The sequence below is a fragment of the Cygnus olor genome, chromosome 1 (assembly GCF_009769625.2).
Source record: "Cygnus olor isolate bCygOlo1 chromosome 1, bCygOlo1.pri.v2, whole genome shotgun sequence".
NCBI classification, from domain to species: domain Eukaryota; kingdom Metazoa; phylum Chordata; class Aves; order Anseriformes; family Anatidae; genus Cygnus; species Cygnus olor.
This window is the reverse complement of record NC_049169.1, coordinates 45,376,410-45,395,434: the sequence shown is the minus strand read 5'-3', so window position 1 is coordinate 45,395,434 and position 19,025 is coordinate 45,376,410. Positions and strand designations below refer to the sequence as shown.

The window sequence follows — 19,025 nt, the reverse complement described above, 5'->3', positions numbered from 1 at the left end:
TCCACTAGGTCAGGCTGCCCAAAGCCCCATCCAGCCTGGCCTTGAACACCTCCAGTGATGAGGCATCCACAGCTTCTCTGGGCAACCTATTCCAGTGCCTCACCACCCTTACAGTGAAGAATTTCTTCATAACATCTAATCTAATCTCTCCTTTTAGTTTAAAACCGCTCCCCCTTGCCCTATCGCTGTCTGCCCGTGACAGTCTGCCGCTATTTCCCAAAAACAGACGCGGGCCGGAGGAGGGGAGCTCAGGCCAGACCCCTCCGGGAAACGCAGGTCCCAGACAACGCAACGAGACCCACTCCGCTGCGGGGCGGGCGGGACGCAGCCAAACCCCGGCCAGTGCCAGCCCTAGCCCCGCCGCCCGCCCCTTCCGCCGGCGGGCCCGTTTCCTCCTCCTCCTCCTCCTCCTCCTCCTCCTCCTCGTTCTCCTCCCCCTGCTCCCGGCAGCCCCGGCCGGCATGGCGGCGCCCAGCGCGTAGTGCTGCACGTGTGGCCACCGCCGCCACCATGCCGGGCAAGCCCTCGGCCCCCAAGTCGGGGAACACGCACCGGGTGAGCGCCCGTGTCGCCGCGTCGCTGGGGTTTGGTAACGGGGCGGCGGTGCCACCTACATGGAGCTGGGGGGGACACGGGGGAGCGGCGCCTGAATATAGCCTTACCCACTGATGGGCATTTGGGTAGATTTTCCTGCATCCCTTGCGCCGTGTTTTGGGGACACCCGACCCGAAGTGCTCCTTGCGCCCTTTGGTGCACAGGAAGCACGCTGTGGCTGTAGGTGTTGTGGGGTGGGCTTTTAATTCCTCTCTTCGGTTACAAACGTCCTCTCCCTTAAGATTGGGATTGAGCCGTTTACAGATTGATTGGTGCGATCTGATGGTCCACCTCCAGAAGCAGGTTCTTTGTAGTGTGCATGCTATTTAAGAAGGACTTCCTAATTTTTCAGAACAGAGCAAAAACACGTATGTCCTTTTGTTTTACAGTTTCTCACCTTTTCGGAGCGCTTAAGTAATGTTAATATTGATATTATTCATCGGATTGACAGAACTGGAAGTTATGCTGAGGTGAGAAAAGCGACAGCAGTCATGTTCTGCAAGAGGATCTCAGATCACAACACAAGTAGACGCACTCCCTGAAATATTCACTTAAAAACTTATCTTGGGGGGCAGAAACTAGAAGAAAGCTCACGGAAGAGTTGCCTTTTCTGGAGCCTCATTTCCTGCTTTGTTCCCCATTTCTTTTTGAAATATTTCACGGTATTGCCATAGAGACTCTTTGACAGCGTCACCCTGATCACTTCCATGTAGCTCATGGGCCTCTGAGCATGGAAGTCATGGCTCTGACAGCACTTCTAAGTCCAGCCCTGCAAAGACTTAAGGATGCTGAGTAGTTGCTATAATCGCAGCATGTGCATGTCTTTAAAGATCATCCACATGTCCTGTAGATCATCATTGAATGGAGTCTTTAGCAGGTTATAGCCTCCTGGCCTGCTGCATTGTTTTTGTGAACTTCCCATTCAGTAGCTGTGATGATGCCAAAAGAAGTCCCAGAGCGTTTGTGCTGTGTGGTCTGTGGTTCAGCGTCATAGATTATCAAGGCCAGTCAATGGAAGTCTAAAAAACAATTATGTAAATGAGTCCTATCACTAGAAAATATTTTCAAATGTTTTTTGAATATAGAAACAAAAGTCTTATTTTCAGGCAAATTCCACAGCACCCTTTGAAATGAAGTCATCACATTTTTTTAAAATATTCTTAAAATATTTGAAGCACTTGATAGTTCTTTTCACTTGAACCTCTCGTCTTTACAAGCTGTTTTCACAGGAGTTGACAAACTGTTATTTTGTCTTTATTTTGACAGGAGGTTGAAACCTACTTTTTTGAAGGACTACAGAAATGGAGGGAACTGAACCTTACTCAACATTTTGGTACCTAATTTTTATTTGTCAATGTTTGCCCTAAACTGTAAAAATGCATTTCTTCTGCATCCAGAGCCACCTGGGAGATTTTCCATTGATTGGGTTTTGTATTGGGCTCTGGAGAGCTATTAACTTTTAGCATCCTTCATGTTCACCAGGAACGGGGCTAGAGTTTTCATGGTTTCTTTTTTGTGCTTTGAACAGTGCAGTTCTACAAAGAAGTAGCCAACAAATGTCAGTCCTTCAACCAGCTGGTCTATTACCAGAGTACTGTTGTGCAGAGCTTGAAGACACATTTGCAAGTCAAAGGCAGTCTTGCCTATCAACCCTTATTAGAGTAAGTATTTGTTGACAAAATGTAGTCAGAAATCTGAAGGTATTACAAGTAAGTAATTCAAGTTCTGTTGTGAGTGTTATTTTTCTTTATTGTGCATGAGGAAAGAAGTATAGCAATGAGATGTCCAAAATGGGATTGGATAATTGGCATTTATCTTGTAGAGCTTCATGGTCCTGAGTCTTTTAAAAAAAAAAAAAAAGAAACTATGACAAGGCAAGCAAATTAGCATGAGTGCCTCCTGAGTGTCAGGCAGAAATTAATGTGCTTTGATTGACATTGATCATCTATATCTTGTTTAATGTTACCTATTTGAAGTACTGTGAATTTTCAAATTTGTCATTCACAGCTGCCTAATAGATGATACTTAAATGAAAGTGAGAAGCAAGAGTGGTGCTGTCTTTTCAAAGAGATTGTGCTAGATTGCAAGCAATGCTTGTCTAGGCTCTTATTGTTTATTTTAAAATAAACTAACACTCTGTTGTCTGAAACGCAGTCTGGTGGTGCAACTGGCTCGAGATCTCCAGGCTGATTTCTATCCACACTTCCATGACTTCTTCCTGGCCATCACCAATCTACTGGATACACAGGACACAGAGTTGCTGGAATGGGCTTTTACCTCTCTTTCCTATCTCTACAAATACTTGTGGAGATTGATGGTGAAGGACATAAGTAACATATACAGGTAAAGGCTGTGTTTAATGTCTGCCTCGATCAGCAGTTATTAAATGCTATAGGAATGCCAGTTCCAGACAAATATCTGGCTTAGTGCTTCAGTATATAATTGGTAGCATGCTTTCTCTGCTTTCTGAAACAGACTGTGAGCCGTGTTATCGTATGCAGCTCCTTTGAGATCCTTCTGACTTGGACGGGCACTGTATTGGAGGAGCAGTATGGGTTGGTCTGCCGTGTTGAGTGTTTGGCCTTCTTTTCTCCTGGTATGGTGGATGCAAGTGGTGATAGGAGAGGAAGCAGCTACCTCCGCTGGGTAGACAAAACTCAGAAAGACAACAACAGTTAAAACAAGTCTAAATTCAACACAGGTCTCTTGGATGCCTGTCAAGTACCTCAGTCATATTTGTATCATTTCTGTTTTTTCCAGTTGCAGACTCCTAGAGTTAATGACATCGAATGGACTCCTTTGAGTCTTTAGTTGCTCCTGTTGCAGCCCTTTATGTGCTTCCCTTCTTCCTGTCTGTTTAGTGAAAAAACAGACAAGCAGTGCAGAGTTTTGTACGCTGTGAAACTCCTTGCAGTAGGATGCTGTGCATGTGAGAGGTTGACATAAGCTCAAAGGGAAACTGGCCAAGTTTGAGGGAATTTCCAAATGCACGGGAACCACTTCTGGCTTGAGAAGTCCTTGAGCTGCAGGTGGCTAAAAGCTGTTTTTGTACGTGCTTGCTCTGTTTTTAAACTTTTCCTAGGCACCTGCTTCTGGCTGCTGCTAGAGACTGAATACTGTGCTGGATGGACCTGTGGTCTGACCCACTATGACTGCTTGTTCAATCTTATGCTACTCTGGTAGCAGTTTTTTGTTTTTTAGTTTTTGTCATAGTCGGTGGGTCCGTGTTGCTTCCTACTAGAAGCCTTCCGTCTTTCAATTCAGAACAGATGGAGCAAAACATGGGTTACAGATTTCTTCCCCAACCCAGCAAAAGTTGTCAGGCATATTGCAAAAACATCTGTTTGGCTGTGAATCTGAGGCACCACTCTCTGCACTTAACATGTGCTGAGCCACCTGTAACCATTACTGATATTTACCAGAGAACTGCAAATACTTATCACCCCTCTAAATTGTATCTTTGGAAAATTTACATGCACAAGAGAGCTTGTTGGCTCAGCTGAAGTAGAAATCTGGTGTATCAAATCAGCTTTGTTTTCACTTAGTGCTGCTGAGTGTATCTGTTGAAAATCTTGAGGCTGCAATTGGATCTGTGTGGATCCAGAGCTGTTTGAGGTATCAAGTCTGCAGCTTAAGGTGCCTGGTGTTATCATTTTATCTTCTTTGCAAGACTGTTCTTTACACTGGGAGGGTAGGAAGGAATGGAATTGAGGAAGGTATTTGCCCTCTCTAGGAGGACAGATTCTTGGTGTTTGTAAGACATGACAATGTGAACTGCAAACATATTTTTTTTAAAACAATGGATGGCAATTCTTGCACTGCCTTTAAGACAGATTATTATTGTGTGTCTTTGTAGCCTGTACAGCACCCTGCTGGCTCACCACAAACTTCACATCAGAAACTTTGCTGCTGAAAGTTTTGTCTTTCTAATGAGAAAGGTAAGTGAGGTGTTTGTACCTTGACTCTCTTCATTCCGTGGTGGCTCTTGGCTTCAATATGTAATAAGCTTTCTGTAAAAGAGAGCTTACAAGGCCTGAATTGACATTCTGCATGCCTCAAGTTGTGATTTTCAGTGAATGTTTTGCTGAGTATGTCATGTACTTCATATCAGCAGTGGCAAATAGAGGCCTTAGCATTTTCTGTTTTAAAAGTAGTTAAACCAAATGGGCCGTCTTGCAAAAGGGAGGCTTTGGTTTGTAAATGTACATTTTCTCACTGGCTTTTTCAATAATGCTTTAAAGCCTTTGTAGAACAAGTTCTTTTGACAACCTTTTTGCACTCCTGAAAATCAGATTATTTAATGTTCACAAGCAGATCAGTTAAGGCCAAACAGCAGCTTTTCATGGAGTAAGGAAAATCAGTAGTAGTTGTTGGTTTGTTGTTTTGTTTGTTGGTTTTGTTTTGTTTTGTTTTGTTTTTTCAGTCAAAATACACACACAAGCCAGAATTCCTGAGAATGACTAGCAAATCTGGGTATCCCCATTCTTGTCCTAAGTTGAGAGACCTTAATAAAGCACATTTGTTTAATTGTTTTCCGAAGTTGCTGAACTTTGAGTGAAGTCCTCAGGTACAGAGGGTTTCAGAATCTGAGGCCAGAAATATTTGCAGTATTCCCAGATGTTTTTATAGTTTTGGATGACTGCATTCTGCTTTCAGCTGATACATGTCTCTTTCCATGCCAGAGCAGTGACCTTTGTGTTTCAGTTGGGGCCAATTTAGTGGTGCATTTATGCACATGCTTAACTCTAAAATCATAAAGAGTAATCAAAAGGACGTATTTCATCTGCAATGGCCTTAGTAGGCCTATGTTCGTTTAGGCAAGGGGACTTGTAACAACTGAATAGCTGACTTTTTCTTACAGTTTCCGTGGTGGTTGCAGAAATAGTGAGTTTGAACTGATGTGGAAAGGCACAGGACTATAGAAGAATAATGTGGTGCTGTGGAGCCATTTATTGCATCTTTTCACCTGGCAACTCTGAATAGGAGATGACTTTTTTTTATCCTTGTGTTTTGTAGGTTTCTGATAAAAATGCCCTCTTCAATTTGATGTTCCGTGACCTGGGGAAGCACCCCGAGAAGGTGGAAGGTGTAGGACAACTACTTTTTGAGATGTGCAAAGGCGTTCGAAACATGTTCCACTCTTGTGCAGAGACGGTAAAGACAAGAAAAAAAGATAACTGGTGTAAATGTTGCTGTAATGGAGTGCTTTGTGAAACCATTGAGTGTTGCCTTGTTCTCCTCAGTAGATCCCTAGTGATGAACATGCTGTTCATTATTTTACAGGATCTGAAAGCTGCCGTCTAAAAATCTTTAATGAGATGGGAAGGTTGTTTTTTGTCATTCTTATATGATATTTCTGTATCTTAAAATGGTACTGCTTGATAACGCCATACATATTTTATACCCCCCAGATGAATCTAAAAACAATTCAGATTTTAAGTGATAGCCTTTTTTTTTTTTTCTACTAATCATTCTAGAGAGAATTGAGATCACTAAAATATTTTAATAGTATCTTGCTCTAACAAACTTTAGAATTGCTGGGTTTATTTTCTGAGTATAAGGATATGATATGCTCTTTTCTTGTACAGGCTGTGAAGTTAATTCTGGTAAAGCTGGGGCCAGTTACTGAGGAGGAGATTGAACTACCATGGGTAACTGTTGGAGAAGCCTTTGAGCAGATGATCAGATCAGCTGCGGTGCACATCCATAAGGAGCATTTTGATACTGTTTTCAAGTGTCTGGAGGTACATTGATTTACTTTTTTTTTCTCCTGTTCACGAGAGACTGAAAAAAAGCTGTGCACACTTGCCAAGAAAACTATTTTTGTCCTATTAGACCAGAACTGGGTTTTACATCCTTTGGAAACATTAACTACAGTGTCATGTGTATGGAAAAAAAATCCCGCTCTTCGTTTGCAAGTTCAGAGTGAACCAGGTGGTTCTGCTACCCAGTGATTAATAAGGGAACCACTGTGTGAGACTTGGAGCTCAGTTGCACATCTGGGCAAGGAGGGTTTGTAGGGTCTGCCTTTGCAGAGACAGATATTGCAGGCCCCTTGCTGGGGTTAGAGCTTTTCTTATACTACTGAACTAAACGTACTAGTGGTTCCAAACTATTAGTGGTTCCAAACCCACTTTGCGATGGTGAAGGGGAAGCCTCTTTTGCTGCAGCTCTCTTTACATCAAAGACTTGGGCTGAACTTGGAGAGCCACATTTAAGCCTCGGAGCCAAGTGTTGTGAATGACAGGCGTTTTCAGTCTGGGTATTCCCATGTTGCTTCTCTGTGGTTACACCCTGAGGTATGAAGGAGTAGAGCTGTGTACCATGGGCTGTGCTCTGCTGAGTCAGGGTGATGTTGAACGACGAGCAAGGGCTTAGCAAGTAGTTTTTACTTACCTGATAACCATTTAGATGTTCTCTTCCTAAGGAGTGGGATTTGCGAAGGGATCTTGAAACTTCTTGCAGTTGACAACATATTTTGTGAGTTTTGCTTCTCAGAAGGGTGAAATGGGATATTGGAAGAGATGGTAGTCATGTAAACCTAATTGAAGGCAGTCCTTCCAATTTTGGTAAATAGTCCAGTTTGTGTGGTACTGGGAACTCTCTACTTGTGACAGTCCATAGTTACCCTGAAAATCCCATCCTGTTCCTTCTACCTCACACAGTATGATAGTAGTTGCTGTCTGACTGTTTATTAGACACAGAATTGTTTGTCACTGGATGTTTTGTAATCCTGGAAATCTGTCACCTGCAGTTGTGATGAAATCTTAGGAACTGATGACATAGTTCTCTTTCTATTTAATAAGACTTGTTTTTTACCTTGGGAGCTAGTTAGTTGTGCTCAGTATCGTCCTCAGAGGAAAATGATGACAATATCTATGATAGGTCTCTAAACTGGGTTCAGTTTATAGGACCAAGGATAGGATTTTACATTCTCTTGACAGAAAGAGAGATGAGTGTGATCCAGGGCAGCTCCATTATCTACATAATGTAGATTATATGAGTAGCCTCTCAGAATTCATGTTAACATAAGGATGCTAAAGTATAAAAGCACTTAAATTCTGGTGATCTCCAGTGGAAACTGGGTGCTTCCATACCACCGTGGGTTTGGAGATGAGTCCTCTTTCTCTTCCTCTTCCCTGTTTGGTTTGTAATTTTTTGACCTTATCTTGGCAGGTTTCTATCCAAGGAATCCAGGATGCTTGTTTTTACAAAATGAGTATCCTGTGGTATTTCTGGAAGGTTTAGTTTGTTGAACATGAGTGAGGGAGTCAGCAATAATTTGTTGGGCTGATGAAATGTTGATACTTTAGAATGGCTTTCAAATAGCAATAATTGAAACAGTGTCTGATTGTTTCTCTGAATCATTTTGTTTTCCTTTTTTTTTTTTTTTTTTTAAACAGGAGTCACTCTTAGACTTGCAAAGCAAAATAACTAAGGCCAACTGCAGTGTGGCGTCAGAGCAGATGGAAAGGATTCTGCAAGCATATCTGATCCTATTGGAACACGCAAATGGATCCAAAGTCTCACTGCCTGAAGAGGTCTGTCAGGTAGGTCAAACCATCACATTGCATGGCTTGCCAAAGAAGTATCAATTGAACCTGGAAGAGGTATGGTCAGCTGCAGCGTCCTGAAACGTTCCTGCTGCATTAATAGTTTCACGATTTGAGTCAAGTGAACAGAGATTTACTGGGAGTATTGCTACCTCTCCAGTCCCATGAAAGTTTTCCATTATCATGTAATGCTGGTGTAGTCCTTCAAATAAACAAGGGGAAAAGAGAGATGATGAGGTGAGCACAGAGGCTGTGCTGTGCTGTAATTTCTGCTACTGTGGAGGAGAGCAAGACCTGCATCTATGGTGGTGCATTTCCACCAGATTCACCCTGTGGGTTCAAATACAGATTTAATGCCTTCAAATTTTGATAGGACAAGTAGGGTTCATTTCTGTGGGCTGAAGCTTAGAACACCATGTCCTTCTCTTCCAGAGACCATGTAGGTCATTCAGACCAGACAATCACCACATCTTAATACACAAATATCAGTTCTCTCTTTTGTTTCAGGTTTTAATAAAAATGTTACAAACATCAGATCTCTTGCCATCTTGCTGCAAGACCCTGCTGAATGCAATTTCTGCGTTACTACTGGCCGAGAATGTTTTCTTGCCTGATTCTTTGACCAAGGAAGCTATTGAGAAGGTAACAAACACTTCTTACAGGAGAAATCCCAGAGTCCAAGTTCCCTATGGCAGCATTATTTCAGGACATTCCGCTTCTGGGCAACAGACTATAAGGTTCCCTTTAGGTTTTTTGTACTGATAAGAGGGAAGCTGTAAAATGCCTAAAATAATGCCTGCTGTGGTCTTAGGACTCCTTGAGAGTCTTGCACAGTCTGACAGCATGCTATAATGCTGTTACTATGGCAGACATATTTGCAATGAAAAACAGGCTCTGCTTTGAACACCTACAGAATCTGTGGAGAAAGGAGGGAGAACAGAGAGGGAGCATGTTCTCTCCTAGATTTTGAAGCCAGTCAGTGAGTTGGACTTGGTTGAAAAAGTACGTTTTCCACTAAGCTGCTGAACACTTAGTGATTTGCAACGGGAAGATAAGGTTGTTAACAATTCTTTAAAAACGTTTCACGTGGACCTCAGTGTTGGCTTCTGCTGAAGTAAGATCGGTTCCGCCTGTGGCATGAGTCCAGTTTTGCTCAGGAGATGGGATCCTTCAAACATTTGACTATACCTGTGTGGGCTTCTGTTAAGCTGGAGGAGGCTTAAAGCTGTCCTTATAACCTGAAGGGTCTGGGAAAGGAGTTCTGGGTGCATATTTCTGTGTTGCACACCTCAGTCTTGAGAGGCACCGATTCCACGTGCAGTCAGGAACTGTTCCAGTCTTGGTTCTTTCAGAAGCGTGAAGGTTGGCTCCCCCCGGAGGTGGTAAACTTTGTGCAGCCGGGTATGGTTGTGTGTACCAGAACTATGGTCCTGCATGCTGGGAGGTACACAGGAAGAATGCAGAGCCCAAAGATTTTCTGGGCCTGAGCTTCTTTCTAACAATGCGTGTGTGCTACAGTACTACAACTTTAGTTTACGTTTTCCACATCACTTTAAAGAGATACCTAAGCTGTCTTTGCACAGAGCCAGTTTGTGTCCCACAGGAGTTGTTGAAAGGGCTGTGCTGTTTCTGTGCCTGAGCTGTGACTGGAAACAATATTGCTGTGTGTGGCTGCATAACAAACCATGCTAGCTGTGAACAGAGAAGCTGGGTGTCCAAGAGTTACAGCATGGTTGGTTGATAAACCAGAAAATACGTCCCATGGACAATGGAGACTTAAGTATAAAATGTCTCTTGTAAATGTGTTCCTGTCAACCTTTCATTTGCATCTTGCAGGTATTCGCAAGTGAATTTGAATGGCGCTTGCTTTTGGACTTCTCTGAAACGATGTTTACAATGAAGCAGTTTGAGAGGGTAGGTGAAAGCTCTTGTGCATTTTGTTTATTTTTATTGCCAAAGGGGTGTGAGATGTCATTGTGGTGAGGACACCTGAGCAGGAAAGTCCTTCTACAATTGGGAAATCTATAGTATATTTATTTGCGTTCTATGCTGAATCACTTCAATGTATGGACATGATGTTTATTTAAACTTTTGGTATGATCTGAAAGGAATGAAAGAGGTTGACGATGCCATTGTGTTAGAACTTGGTAATAATTCTTAGGGTTGGAGAGACTGTTAGTTCACAGACAGAAGTTTGTCTGCTGAAAAGTAAAGGTGTGGGATTGTTATGGATAGGGTGAGAAGAAGGAGTTTTGGAGAAGGTAAGTGGAAATGAAGAGTAAGGGATGTCTGATAGACCGGGCCTGGAACTGGTGATCTGGGAGGAATCATACGAATAAAAAAGAGTGGGATGTGAAGCAAAGTCAGGGATTTGGAAAGTCCTGATAAGACTGGATTTTGGGCAGACTGAATTTTTCTGTCAAATCACTGTCCCGGCTGGGGTGACAAGGTGTCTCTGTGTTGGTGACTTGGGGCACCAGAACTGACGAGACATCTGGTGTGTTGGTAGTTCATTTGTGCGTGTTTGGCTTCCTCTGTAGCTGGCGTCATGTGTTCCTTGTGGTTTTGATGGCAAAGACTTATTAAACCTTGATTTTTTTTTTTTTCCCCTTTAGCATTTTCTTCCATGCTTTCTAAAATACATTGAGCATTGCTTCTCTGGTACAGATGCCCTTGTAAAGGATGAGGCAATGGCAATTTTGGCTAAACTCATTCTGGTGAAAGCAGAGCCTCCTACCATTGGTTCAATGGCATTTGAAAAGTATCCTCTCGTTTTCACTGAATCATCAATCAGGTGAGACTTCTGAAGTTTAGCAAACGCTAGATGTGTCTGCATGGCTGCAGGCCTGCAAAGTGATACAGTGGGATCCCATTTTTCTTTCTGAGATGATTTGAGAAGAGATACTGCTCTGGAAACGTTATCACTTATTTAAAAAACAAAACAGCCAAACAACAAAAAAGCTAGTGAGTGATGCAGTAGAGGTGATTTGGATTTGTTACACCAAAATGCATGCTACATCTTGGGTAGTTAAACTTTATTGTGAACACTGCAGTCCAGATTCTCATCAAGAGTAACCTCTTGTCTGTGCCTCATCTTTCTTCCATGTATGCATGCGTCTTGTCTGGAGCTTGCTGGGAAGTAGTATAGAGCACAGCTGGGCAACAGAGGGTACCCAGTATTAATTACCACAGGTAATTAATCCAGGCACAGCACTATGCTGGCATAGCTTGACTGCTTCTGGTTGCAAAGCTGGGTTGGCTGCAGCAAAGTGTTTGCTTTCCCTCTGAAACCTCTTTGGAAAGATTTGAGTGACCATGGTCAAGCACAGAATGACAGTTGCAAACCTACTGATAATGATTGTTCCAATCACTCTAGATCAAAACTTCTGCCTGCAGAGAGTGGTGACCGGTACTGTCTTTTATGTAAGATTTTGTCTTTCCTAAAAGTAGTCTACTCTGTGGGTTTCTTTCTATTTCTACTTTAATAGAGTGGAGGTGTCAAGGTTCAAGGTTGTAAGTCAAAAAAAAAATTCAGTTTGCTTTTATTTTCTTGTTGTATTTGTTGATTTATTTATTTACTTTCAGTGATGTGGAGCATATAGCTTAGACGATATTGCTCCTGCAATGTCAGTGGTAGAATTTAGGGGTGGGAGACATTTCAAGAGTTGCATGACCCAAGATGGAATTAGAAAATCCTGAACTAGTACTGAAAGATGTTTTACCAAATTGTTCTTAAATGCTCCCATCCCATATATTCCCAAGCAGCCCCTGCAGACCATTTCACTGCTTAGCTGTATTTATAATTAGACTTTTTTTTTTTTTTTTTACTGTCTGAGCTAAATTTCCTTTGCTGCAGATTAAATCCATTGCTGTTTATCTTATCTGCAGGGAACACAGAACAGATTACTTCTTCCTTTTTGCATCCAGCTTTTACAAATAACAGACTTTGATTATCAAAAACATTGAAAGTATTCATTTCATCCTAATTCCTTGATGATTCTCTCATAAATCTTGTTTCTTAAACCTCTACTCATTCTTGATGGTATCCTTCTGTTAGCTTCTTTCTTGAAAGGTGGAGCTTATGGAGCTTTCCAACTTTGGTCTTACAAGTGCTGGGTGTAATACAAAGAGTGCTGTCCATGGGGTATAAAGTACTCCTGTTGATACGTTCCAGTATGATGTTAACCCTTTCTGCCTGAAGATAGGACTTTTGATTTGGGCTCAGCCTGTGATTCCATAGATTTGCTAGACTGTTGCCTAACAGGTTATTTTGTGTCATCCATTAATCTTTGCTAATACTTAAGTTGTTAATAAACAGTAATCATGCTGACAATCACAGAGACAAATCTCAGGTGCTCCTCACATTCTTAGTTGTGAGGGTGTCCACCTGAGAACTAGAGTCCTTCCATCTAGAAATACTATTTGTAGTTTAAGACCTGACATTTATTACAAGCCATGTTTTGTGCTCCTTGGCCTATATATGTATAGATGATATTTTGTGCTGTGGAGGACATTAAAAGGAAAAAAAAATCCCTTGGGTTGTCCTAGTCCTTTTTGTTAGAAGTAATCAACACAATTTAGATATCACGCGAGGAAAAGGAATGATCTCTGATATTCAGTGGTGGGTTACTAAAAAGTTTGGTTTTATTTTTAGCTCTAATACAAGACAACAAACAAGCAAAAGACAAGGAGGAAAAGCAAAAGTATCAGTGCTGGATCATGTACTGTCTGTAATCCAGTTACCAGAGAACGAAGACATCACTGACCTTTCACAGCCTTGGGTTGCCTTGGTTATACTGCCACATATTAGGTAAGGGATATTCTAAAGTACTACTGTCATGTGGTTCTGTCTAGTTCACCATCTGTCAGAAATCAATTTACTAAGGGAAGCACAACAATTACTAACCCCAGTTTGGGGAAACTGGGGTAAAAAGGTGGAAAATATCTGTGTGGAAATACTGTGTCAGTGGTAAAGTCAGGAATAGAATATCAGTTTCTTTATTATGTGATCCTTAAATTTTGTATGCTGGCATTTAGAGATGTTCCTGATACATTTCGGTTTCTGTATTTATACACCATCCCTTCTAGACAGCGGTGTTTTCAATAATTACTGTGCTCTTGTATGGGAGAAGGAGTTGGACTTGTGAATTAGAAATAGCAAAAATATTTGCTACTGATTTCAAACTTGGGATGAGCTCTCTGTCATTTAACATGAGAAAATGTTAAAGGAATCCTTCGTGTGTGTCTAGGTGCAAGTGTAACGCAGAGATTAAAGGTTTTTCATTTATTTTGAACAGACCAATGGACAAAGAAATCATCCTGCCCTCTGTGACAAGCTTTATAGGTTGTCTGTTTGCAGCTATTGACAAAGGAACCCTCTGCAAAGGTCAGTTACTGTTATTTCCTGTTTATTTGCTTTCTGTTGAAACATTTAAAAAAAGAAGTAGTTTTGCTAATGCCACAAAGTATGAAAGTGAATAGCAATAGCATTGTATCCAAATTTACTGAGCAGTTTAGTAAAAGTTGAAAAGCAAAGCTTTTCAAAGTTGAAAAGCAAAAAACACTCTCCAGGAAACAATTCTGCAGTTGTTGGTGATCGTAATGGGGTGGCAGACTGTCCAAATCAAGGCTTGACCAAGATAATTAAGAAGAAAAAGAAGAAAGTGAGATAAAAGAGAATGGAAATCCTGCCAAACCAGATCCAGACTGAAGCAGTCAAGTGAAGGAGAGACTGTTGACTCACAAGTGCCAGCTAGACTGTTCCAAAACTATAGTGCAAAGTTTGGGATGTTACCATGTCAGACCTGAGTGACAGCACTGGTAATAAAACGATGTATCCTCTCTCCAGGCGTGGGTGGTCACCATGACCCGACTGGTTGTCTTCTGTCTCTGGCCAGAAAAATTTTTTTTAGCTTAGCTCAGATAGTACAGGGCAGTTGGTACTCAGAGAGATTTCAAGCATTTGGCTGTGTGACAAAGTATGAACAAGTGCTGGAATGCCCCAGGTTTAGTGTTCTTTGTTACTTGGGTTGAAAGGGCTTGTCTAGAGCCTGGCCTTTCTCCTCTGTAATCTCTTCAATAACACTCCTAACTGTATCCACCAATTAAGTTCTGTTGCTTTTTCCTCTCTAGCGTTTGTCAAGCATGGTCATTTTTGATTTAGCTCTTTCTTTTATCCTGTTTGTAGGTTTTGCGTGCTGCCATGATTACTTGACTTTTACTTACTGTAAAAAAAGGAGTACCCAGACCCTCTTTTCTTGAGTCTCATCCTTGATGGCAGCAACTCTGCACCAGCTGTGTGTGTGCACAAGAGGCATCTTGCCATTTCCTCCTTTGCTCCTAAAGAAAAAAAAACAAATGTAATGTCAGTCCTACACTCCTGTCTCCTGTTGCCCTGTACTACGCTTCCTTGTTTGATTTTCCTCACCCTCCTCCCAAACTAGTGTTTCTGGACAATTGTTCATCTTTTGCATTCACTTCAGCTCCATGATCTCTACAACTCCTTCACCTTCTGGTAGGGCTCCAGTATCCTCTCATTGCATGTACAAGGCACACCCCAGCCTGTGCTCCCTGTTTGATCTGCCTGGTCTCTCAAGCCTGAGGCAAAGTGTAAATCCCAGAGCTGGATGGCTTTCTGCAGTTGCTTGGGAGTGTAGGGAAGTACTGGGAAGTGCAGGTTTGGGAACTGGGACAGAGCAATAGCAATTTCCCCCTGGGAACTGTTTAGTTGTAACTGCCTGTATAGAAGTTATCCTATTGATCGTATAGGTGTGTCCACCGTGAGGTGAGAGCTGCTATCTTTGTTCAGCATAGGTTTACTACTACCAAATGCGATGCAGATTACAGTTTGGGAACCTCTGCCCTTACACTGCACATGTAGAAAGCTTCATCATGTGGAGAAAAACTTGGGGGTTCTGGTGTTCAAAAGGCTCGACATGAGCCAGCAGTGCGCACTTACAACACAGAAGGCCAACTGCATGCTGGGCTACATCAAAAGAGGTGTGACCGGGACTTCATCAAGTCCTTCCAAAGAAAATAGCAAACTCCCAATTTTAGTTCACTACGCTGTATCAACCCACAAACTACACAGTCAAACATAATTTAAAAACTCTGGCTAAAATAAGAGCCTTTTTTACAAAGTTGCATGGCTTATCAGCCTGCTGTCATCTCTAAGTATTATAAACATCAGTTGGGGTGCTGTGTATGGTTTTTAAAGAAATTATATGTCCCCGAACATAAACTCCCTCTGTGGATTTTAAGAGAAGGGACAGCTCCCACTCCTTCTGTTAATAGGCAAGAATAAATGGAGGTGACCACTAAGTTTACGATATGTGGCCTTGTAAATGACAATAAAACTATTTTTGATCAACCTTTCTGGTTCCTTCAAGATTAAGACGTTTATAGCAACTTTCACAGTTTAAAAATACTTTGCATACTGTCTTTATCTCTGGCACATCTTCTCTAGCTGCTTGGACACAGTATCTTGAACCTATTTACCTTCCCTCCTGCACCTAACCTTCTCAGATACCACAACTTTTGTTTGGTAACTTGAGCTGTGCATAAGAGCACGAGAAGGATGTGGACCTGTTAGAGCAAGTCCAGAGGAGGGCCACAAAGATGATCAGAGGGTTGGAGCACCTCTCCTATGAAGAAAGGCTGAGAAAGCTGGGGATGTTCAGCCTGGAGAAGAGAAGGCTCTGAGGAGACCTCATTGTGGTGTTTCAAAGGGGCTTATATAAAAAGGGTGGAAAATGACTCTCTACTTGGGTAGATAATGATAGGACAAGGGGAAATGGTCTTAAACTAAAAGAGGATAGATTTACACTAGACAGTAGGAGGAAGTTCTTCACTGTAAGGGTGGTGAGGCACTGGAACAGATTGCCCAGAGAAGTTGTGGCTGCCCCATCCCTGGAGGTGTTTAAGGCCATGTTGGATGGGGCCTTGGCCAACCTGATCTAGTGGGTGGCATCCCTGTCTGTGGCAGGGGGCCTGGAGTTAGATGATTTTTAAGGTCCCTTCCAACCCAAGCCATTCTGTGATCCTGCCATTACTTGCTGTTTCTCCTCTCTCAGGAGCAGAGACTAACGGCAAGCAGGATTCTGAGAATACTCGGAGAATTAAGCACCTTGGAAAAGAGAGAGATTTTTCAAAGGAATAAGCAGGAAATGAATGCTCACTTCCCCTTCTTTTTCATGGCAGCTGTGAGCAAGTAAGAAAGTTGCATCTTTTAAGAACTTCCCTCAATTTGCCTGGCTCAGGAGCAGTGTTTCTTCTGCTAGGGAAGAGACAAAGGAGAGAGTAATTATTTTTTTAAAGAACCCACTTGCCAGCTTAAGAATGGCAGGGAAAGGAACAGCCCTTCCCCTTTCTTGCCTGGAAGGGCTTTGGCTGACCTGTGCTGCTTGGAAACCCTTCATCCCTAAAGGAAACTGGAGGTTTAGGAAGGGGATGCTGTCGCTGTAACGATATTCTGCAAACCCACCTTCCATTCACTAACAGGAATTCAGCCTTTAAGTGTATAGGGCAGCTTTGAAGTTCTCATACAGTGCATTGTGAAAGTTTAAAAGTGCCTGAATGGTACCATCAGTATGTATTTTCTTCTGAGTGTTTCATTCATGTTATTTCGCGTAGCTTTTCTTCATTTCTGCATGCCGTTATGGTGGTTTCACACTGATGGCTAGCTACGCTCCATCACACTGCTTTCTTACTCCCCATCCTCAAAAGAATGGGGGAGAAAATGTGATGAAAAAAGGCTTAAGGGTTGAGATGAGGACAGGGAGATCCCTCACCAATTACTGTCATGAGCAAAATAGACTTAGTCTGGGGAGATTAGCCTATTAGCAATAGGCAATAAATTACATTAGAGCAGCGAGAACTGAAAGTAAACTAGAAACACTTTCCCCTGCTCCCATCCACCCTATTCTACCTTTTCTCCCCTGAGTGGTGCAGGGAAACAGGGAATGGGAGCTGCGGTCAGTCCCTAATGCTTTGTCTCTGCTGCTCCTTCATGGTCACTCTCTGCCCCTGCTCCATGTGGCGCCACGTGCCTCCCCATGGGCGGCAGCTCCCCCCAGACCCCCTGCTCCTGCGTGGGCTCCTCTCCACGGGCTGCAGCTCCAGCCCGGGGCCTGCTCCTGCGGGGGCTCTCCATGGGCCGCAGCCTCCTCCAGGCCACATCCACCTGCTCCACTGGGGGCTCCTCCATGAGCTGCACGGGAACTGCTGCTGCGTGCCTGGAGCACCTCCTGCCCTCCTGCTGCACTGAGTTTGGGGCCTGCAGGGCTGGTTCTCTCTCACATTTTCTCATTCCTTTCTCTCAGCTGCTGTTGGGTGCGTTTTTCCCTTTCTTAAGTCTGCTCTCCCAGAGGCCCAACCAGCATTGTGTCCCTTTTTGGAGCCGGCTGGAGCTGGCTTTTATCTGACAAGGTGCAGCTGCTGGGCTCTGCTCACAGAGGCCACTCCTGCAGTCCCACAGCTACCAAACCCTTGCCACATAAGCCCAGTACAGCCATTTGTAGCATAGAGCTGTCTGAGACTCCTACAACAGTGCTTAGCTCCAGACCTCTGCGTCCTGTGTATGTGGGTGTGACGGAGGCAGATGCAAACTGGGAGATGCTCACAGCTTTCAATGCTGGCTTGCTGGAGTAGGCATTTACTTTTATAGCCAGAGGAGCATTTCCTTTATGGGTTATGATAACGGTTAGAAAATACACATACCAGTTCTGGGATCCACCAGTTACTCTATTTCTGTGACTCTATCCGTTTCAAGATGGTCAAGCACCATGCAAACACAAGTCATTGAGACCTGAGTAAATATACAGGCTGTTCTTGTTCTCTTTGCTCCAGGAAGCCTGTTCGTGGCCTGCCAAGCTGTAAGTACTCTTCTCAGTTTGGCAGAGTCTTCTGAAATACTCCATTTGTTACCTGTGGAGCGTGTCAAGAACTTGGTGACGTAAGTAAACTCTGCCTGTTCTGTGGTCCTCAGTGATTTTCCTTAGTATGGCAAAGAGCTGACTTGACTTCTATGTAGCGGCACGTTAAATGCCTTTTTGTTGATCGTATGTTCTCTTGTACCAACATTTTGCTTTGGTATTGTGGTTACGTATTGTAGCAATGTTATAGGCATTTAGAAAACCAAATAAATAATATGCCAGTTCAGCGGCATTTTCTCTGCAAACCAAAGCTTTCTTAGCCAGCTGAAGAGCAGTGTGTCAAATATGTTGCTTTCTAGGTAAGCACAAATATTTAGAACACCACGTTTGTGTTTTACACTACACTGCAAATGTAGAGCACTACATTTAGTAACTGTGTGTTACATTATACTAATAAAAGGGACAGTGACAGTGCAATCTGAGTTATGTCAAAAGGCTGGGATTTGACATTCTGTTGGCAGTGTTGGGATTCCCTTGTGTCCTTACACATTCACGTGTGTGCTTGCTCTGCAATTGGATTAGGTTTTGTATGCTCACTTCTATTTATTACAACTCCCTTCTGCTTAAAATTAGCACATGTTAACTGAGTGGCTGGAGGGACCGAGGGAGACTGTTGATCTCTCTCCAGCAAATCCTGTTGAACTTGTCATCTCCCATCGCTATTGTGATGGAGCAGCTCCAAGTCTCTGTTAGCTTGAGCTTCAAAACATCCTGTTCAGTTAGGAAAACATGGTGCTCATGTCTGAGGTGTGATGGAGGTAAGGCAGCTTGCCCAGATCAAGCAGGAAGTCTTGACAGGGAGCTTCAGTCTAGTGCTTTTCTGCCAGCTTTGGTTTGGGGGTGTGAATCCCACTTGGAGTGAGGGTTGTTGGGTAGCAGAAGGAGATTTCCCTGTGGGGAGGCAAGATTCCTGCTAATGGTAGAATTGGTGTCCCACCTAAACCTG

At 42.9% G+C, this 19,025-nt stretch overlaps 1 protein-coding gene across 1 annotated transcript in view; it reads left to right on the top strand.

Annotated features, from left to right (window-relative positions):
- Positions 1-417: 417 nt before the first annotated feature.
- UTP20 (UTP20 small subunit processome component) overlaps positions 418-19,025 on the top strand; it is a 64,582-nt gene continuing 45,974 nt past the window's right edge. Inside the window, exons 1-15 of the mRNA XM_040556158.1 lie at positions 418-555; positions 984-1,064; positions 1,861-1,927; positions 2,123-2,255; positions 2,749-2,937; positions 4,451-4,532; positions 5,611-5,748; positions 6,183-6,338; positions 7,998-8,144; positions 8,655-8,789; positions 9,984-10,061; positions 10,763-10,941; positions 12,802-12,957; positions 13,445-13,533; positions 17,994-18,099. Coding sequence (XP_040412092.1) covers positions 511-555; positions 984-1,064; positions 1,861-1,927; positions 2,123-2,255; positions 2,749-2,937; positions 4,451-4,532; positions 5,611-5,748; positions 6,183-6,338; positions 7,998-8,144; positions 8,655-8,789; positions 9,984-10,061; positions 10,763-10,941; positions 12,802-12,957; positions 13,445-13,533; positions 17,994-18,099 — 1,781 coding nt within the window. The 5' untranslated portion in view covers positions 418-510. The remainder of the gene's footprint in view (positions 556-983; positions 1,065-1,860; positions 1,928-2,122; positions 2,256-2,748; positions 2,938-4,450; positions 4,533-5,610; positions 5,749-6,182; positions 6,339-7,997; positions 8,145-8,654; positions 8,790-9,983; positions 10,062-10,762; positions 10,942-12,801; positions 12,958-13,444; positions 13,534-17,993; positions 18,100-19,025) is intronic.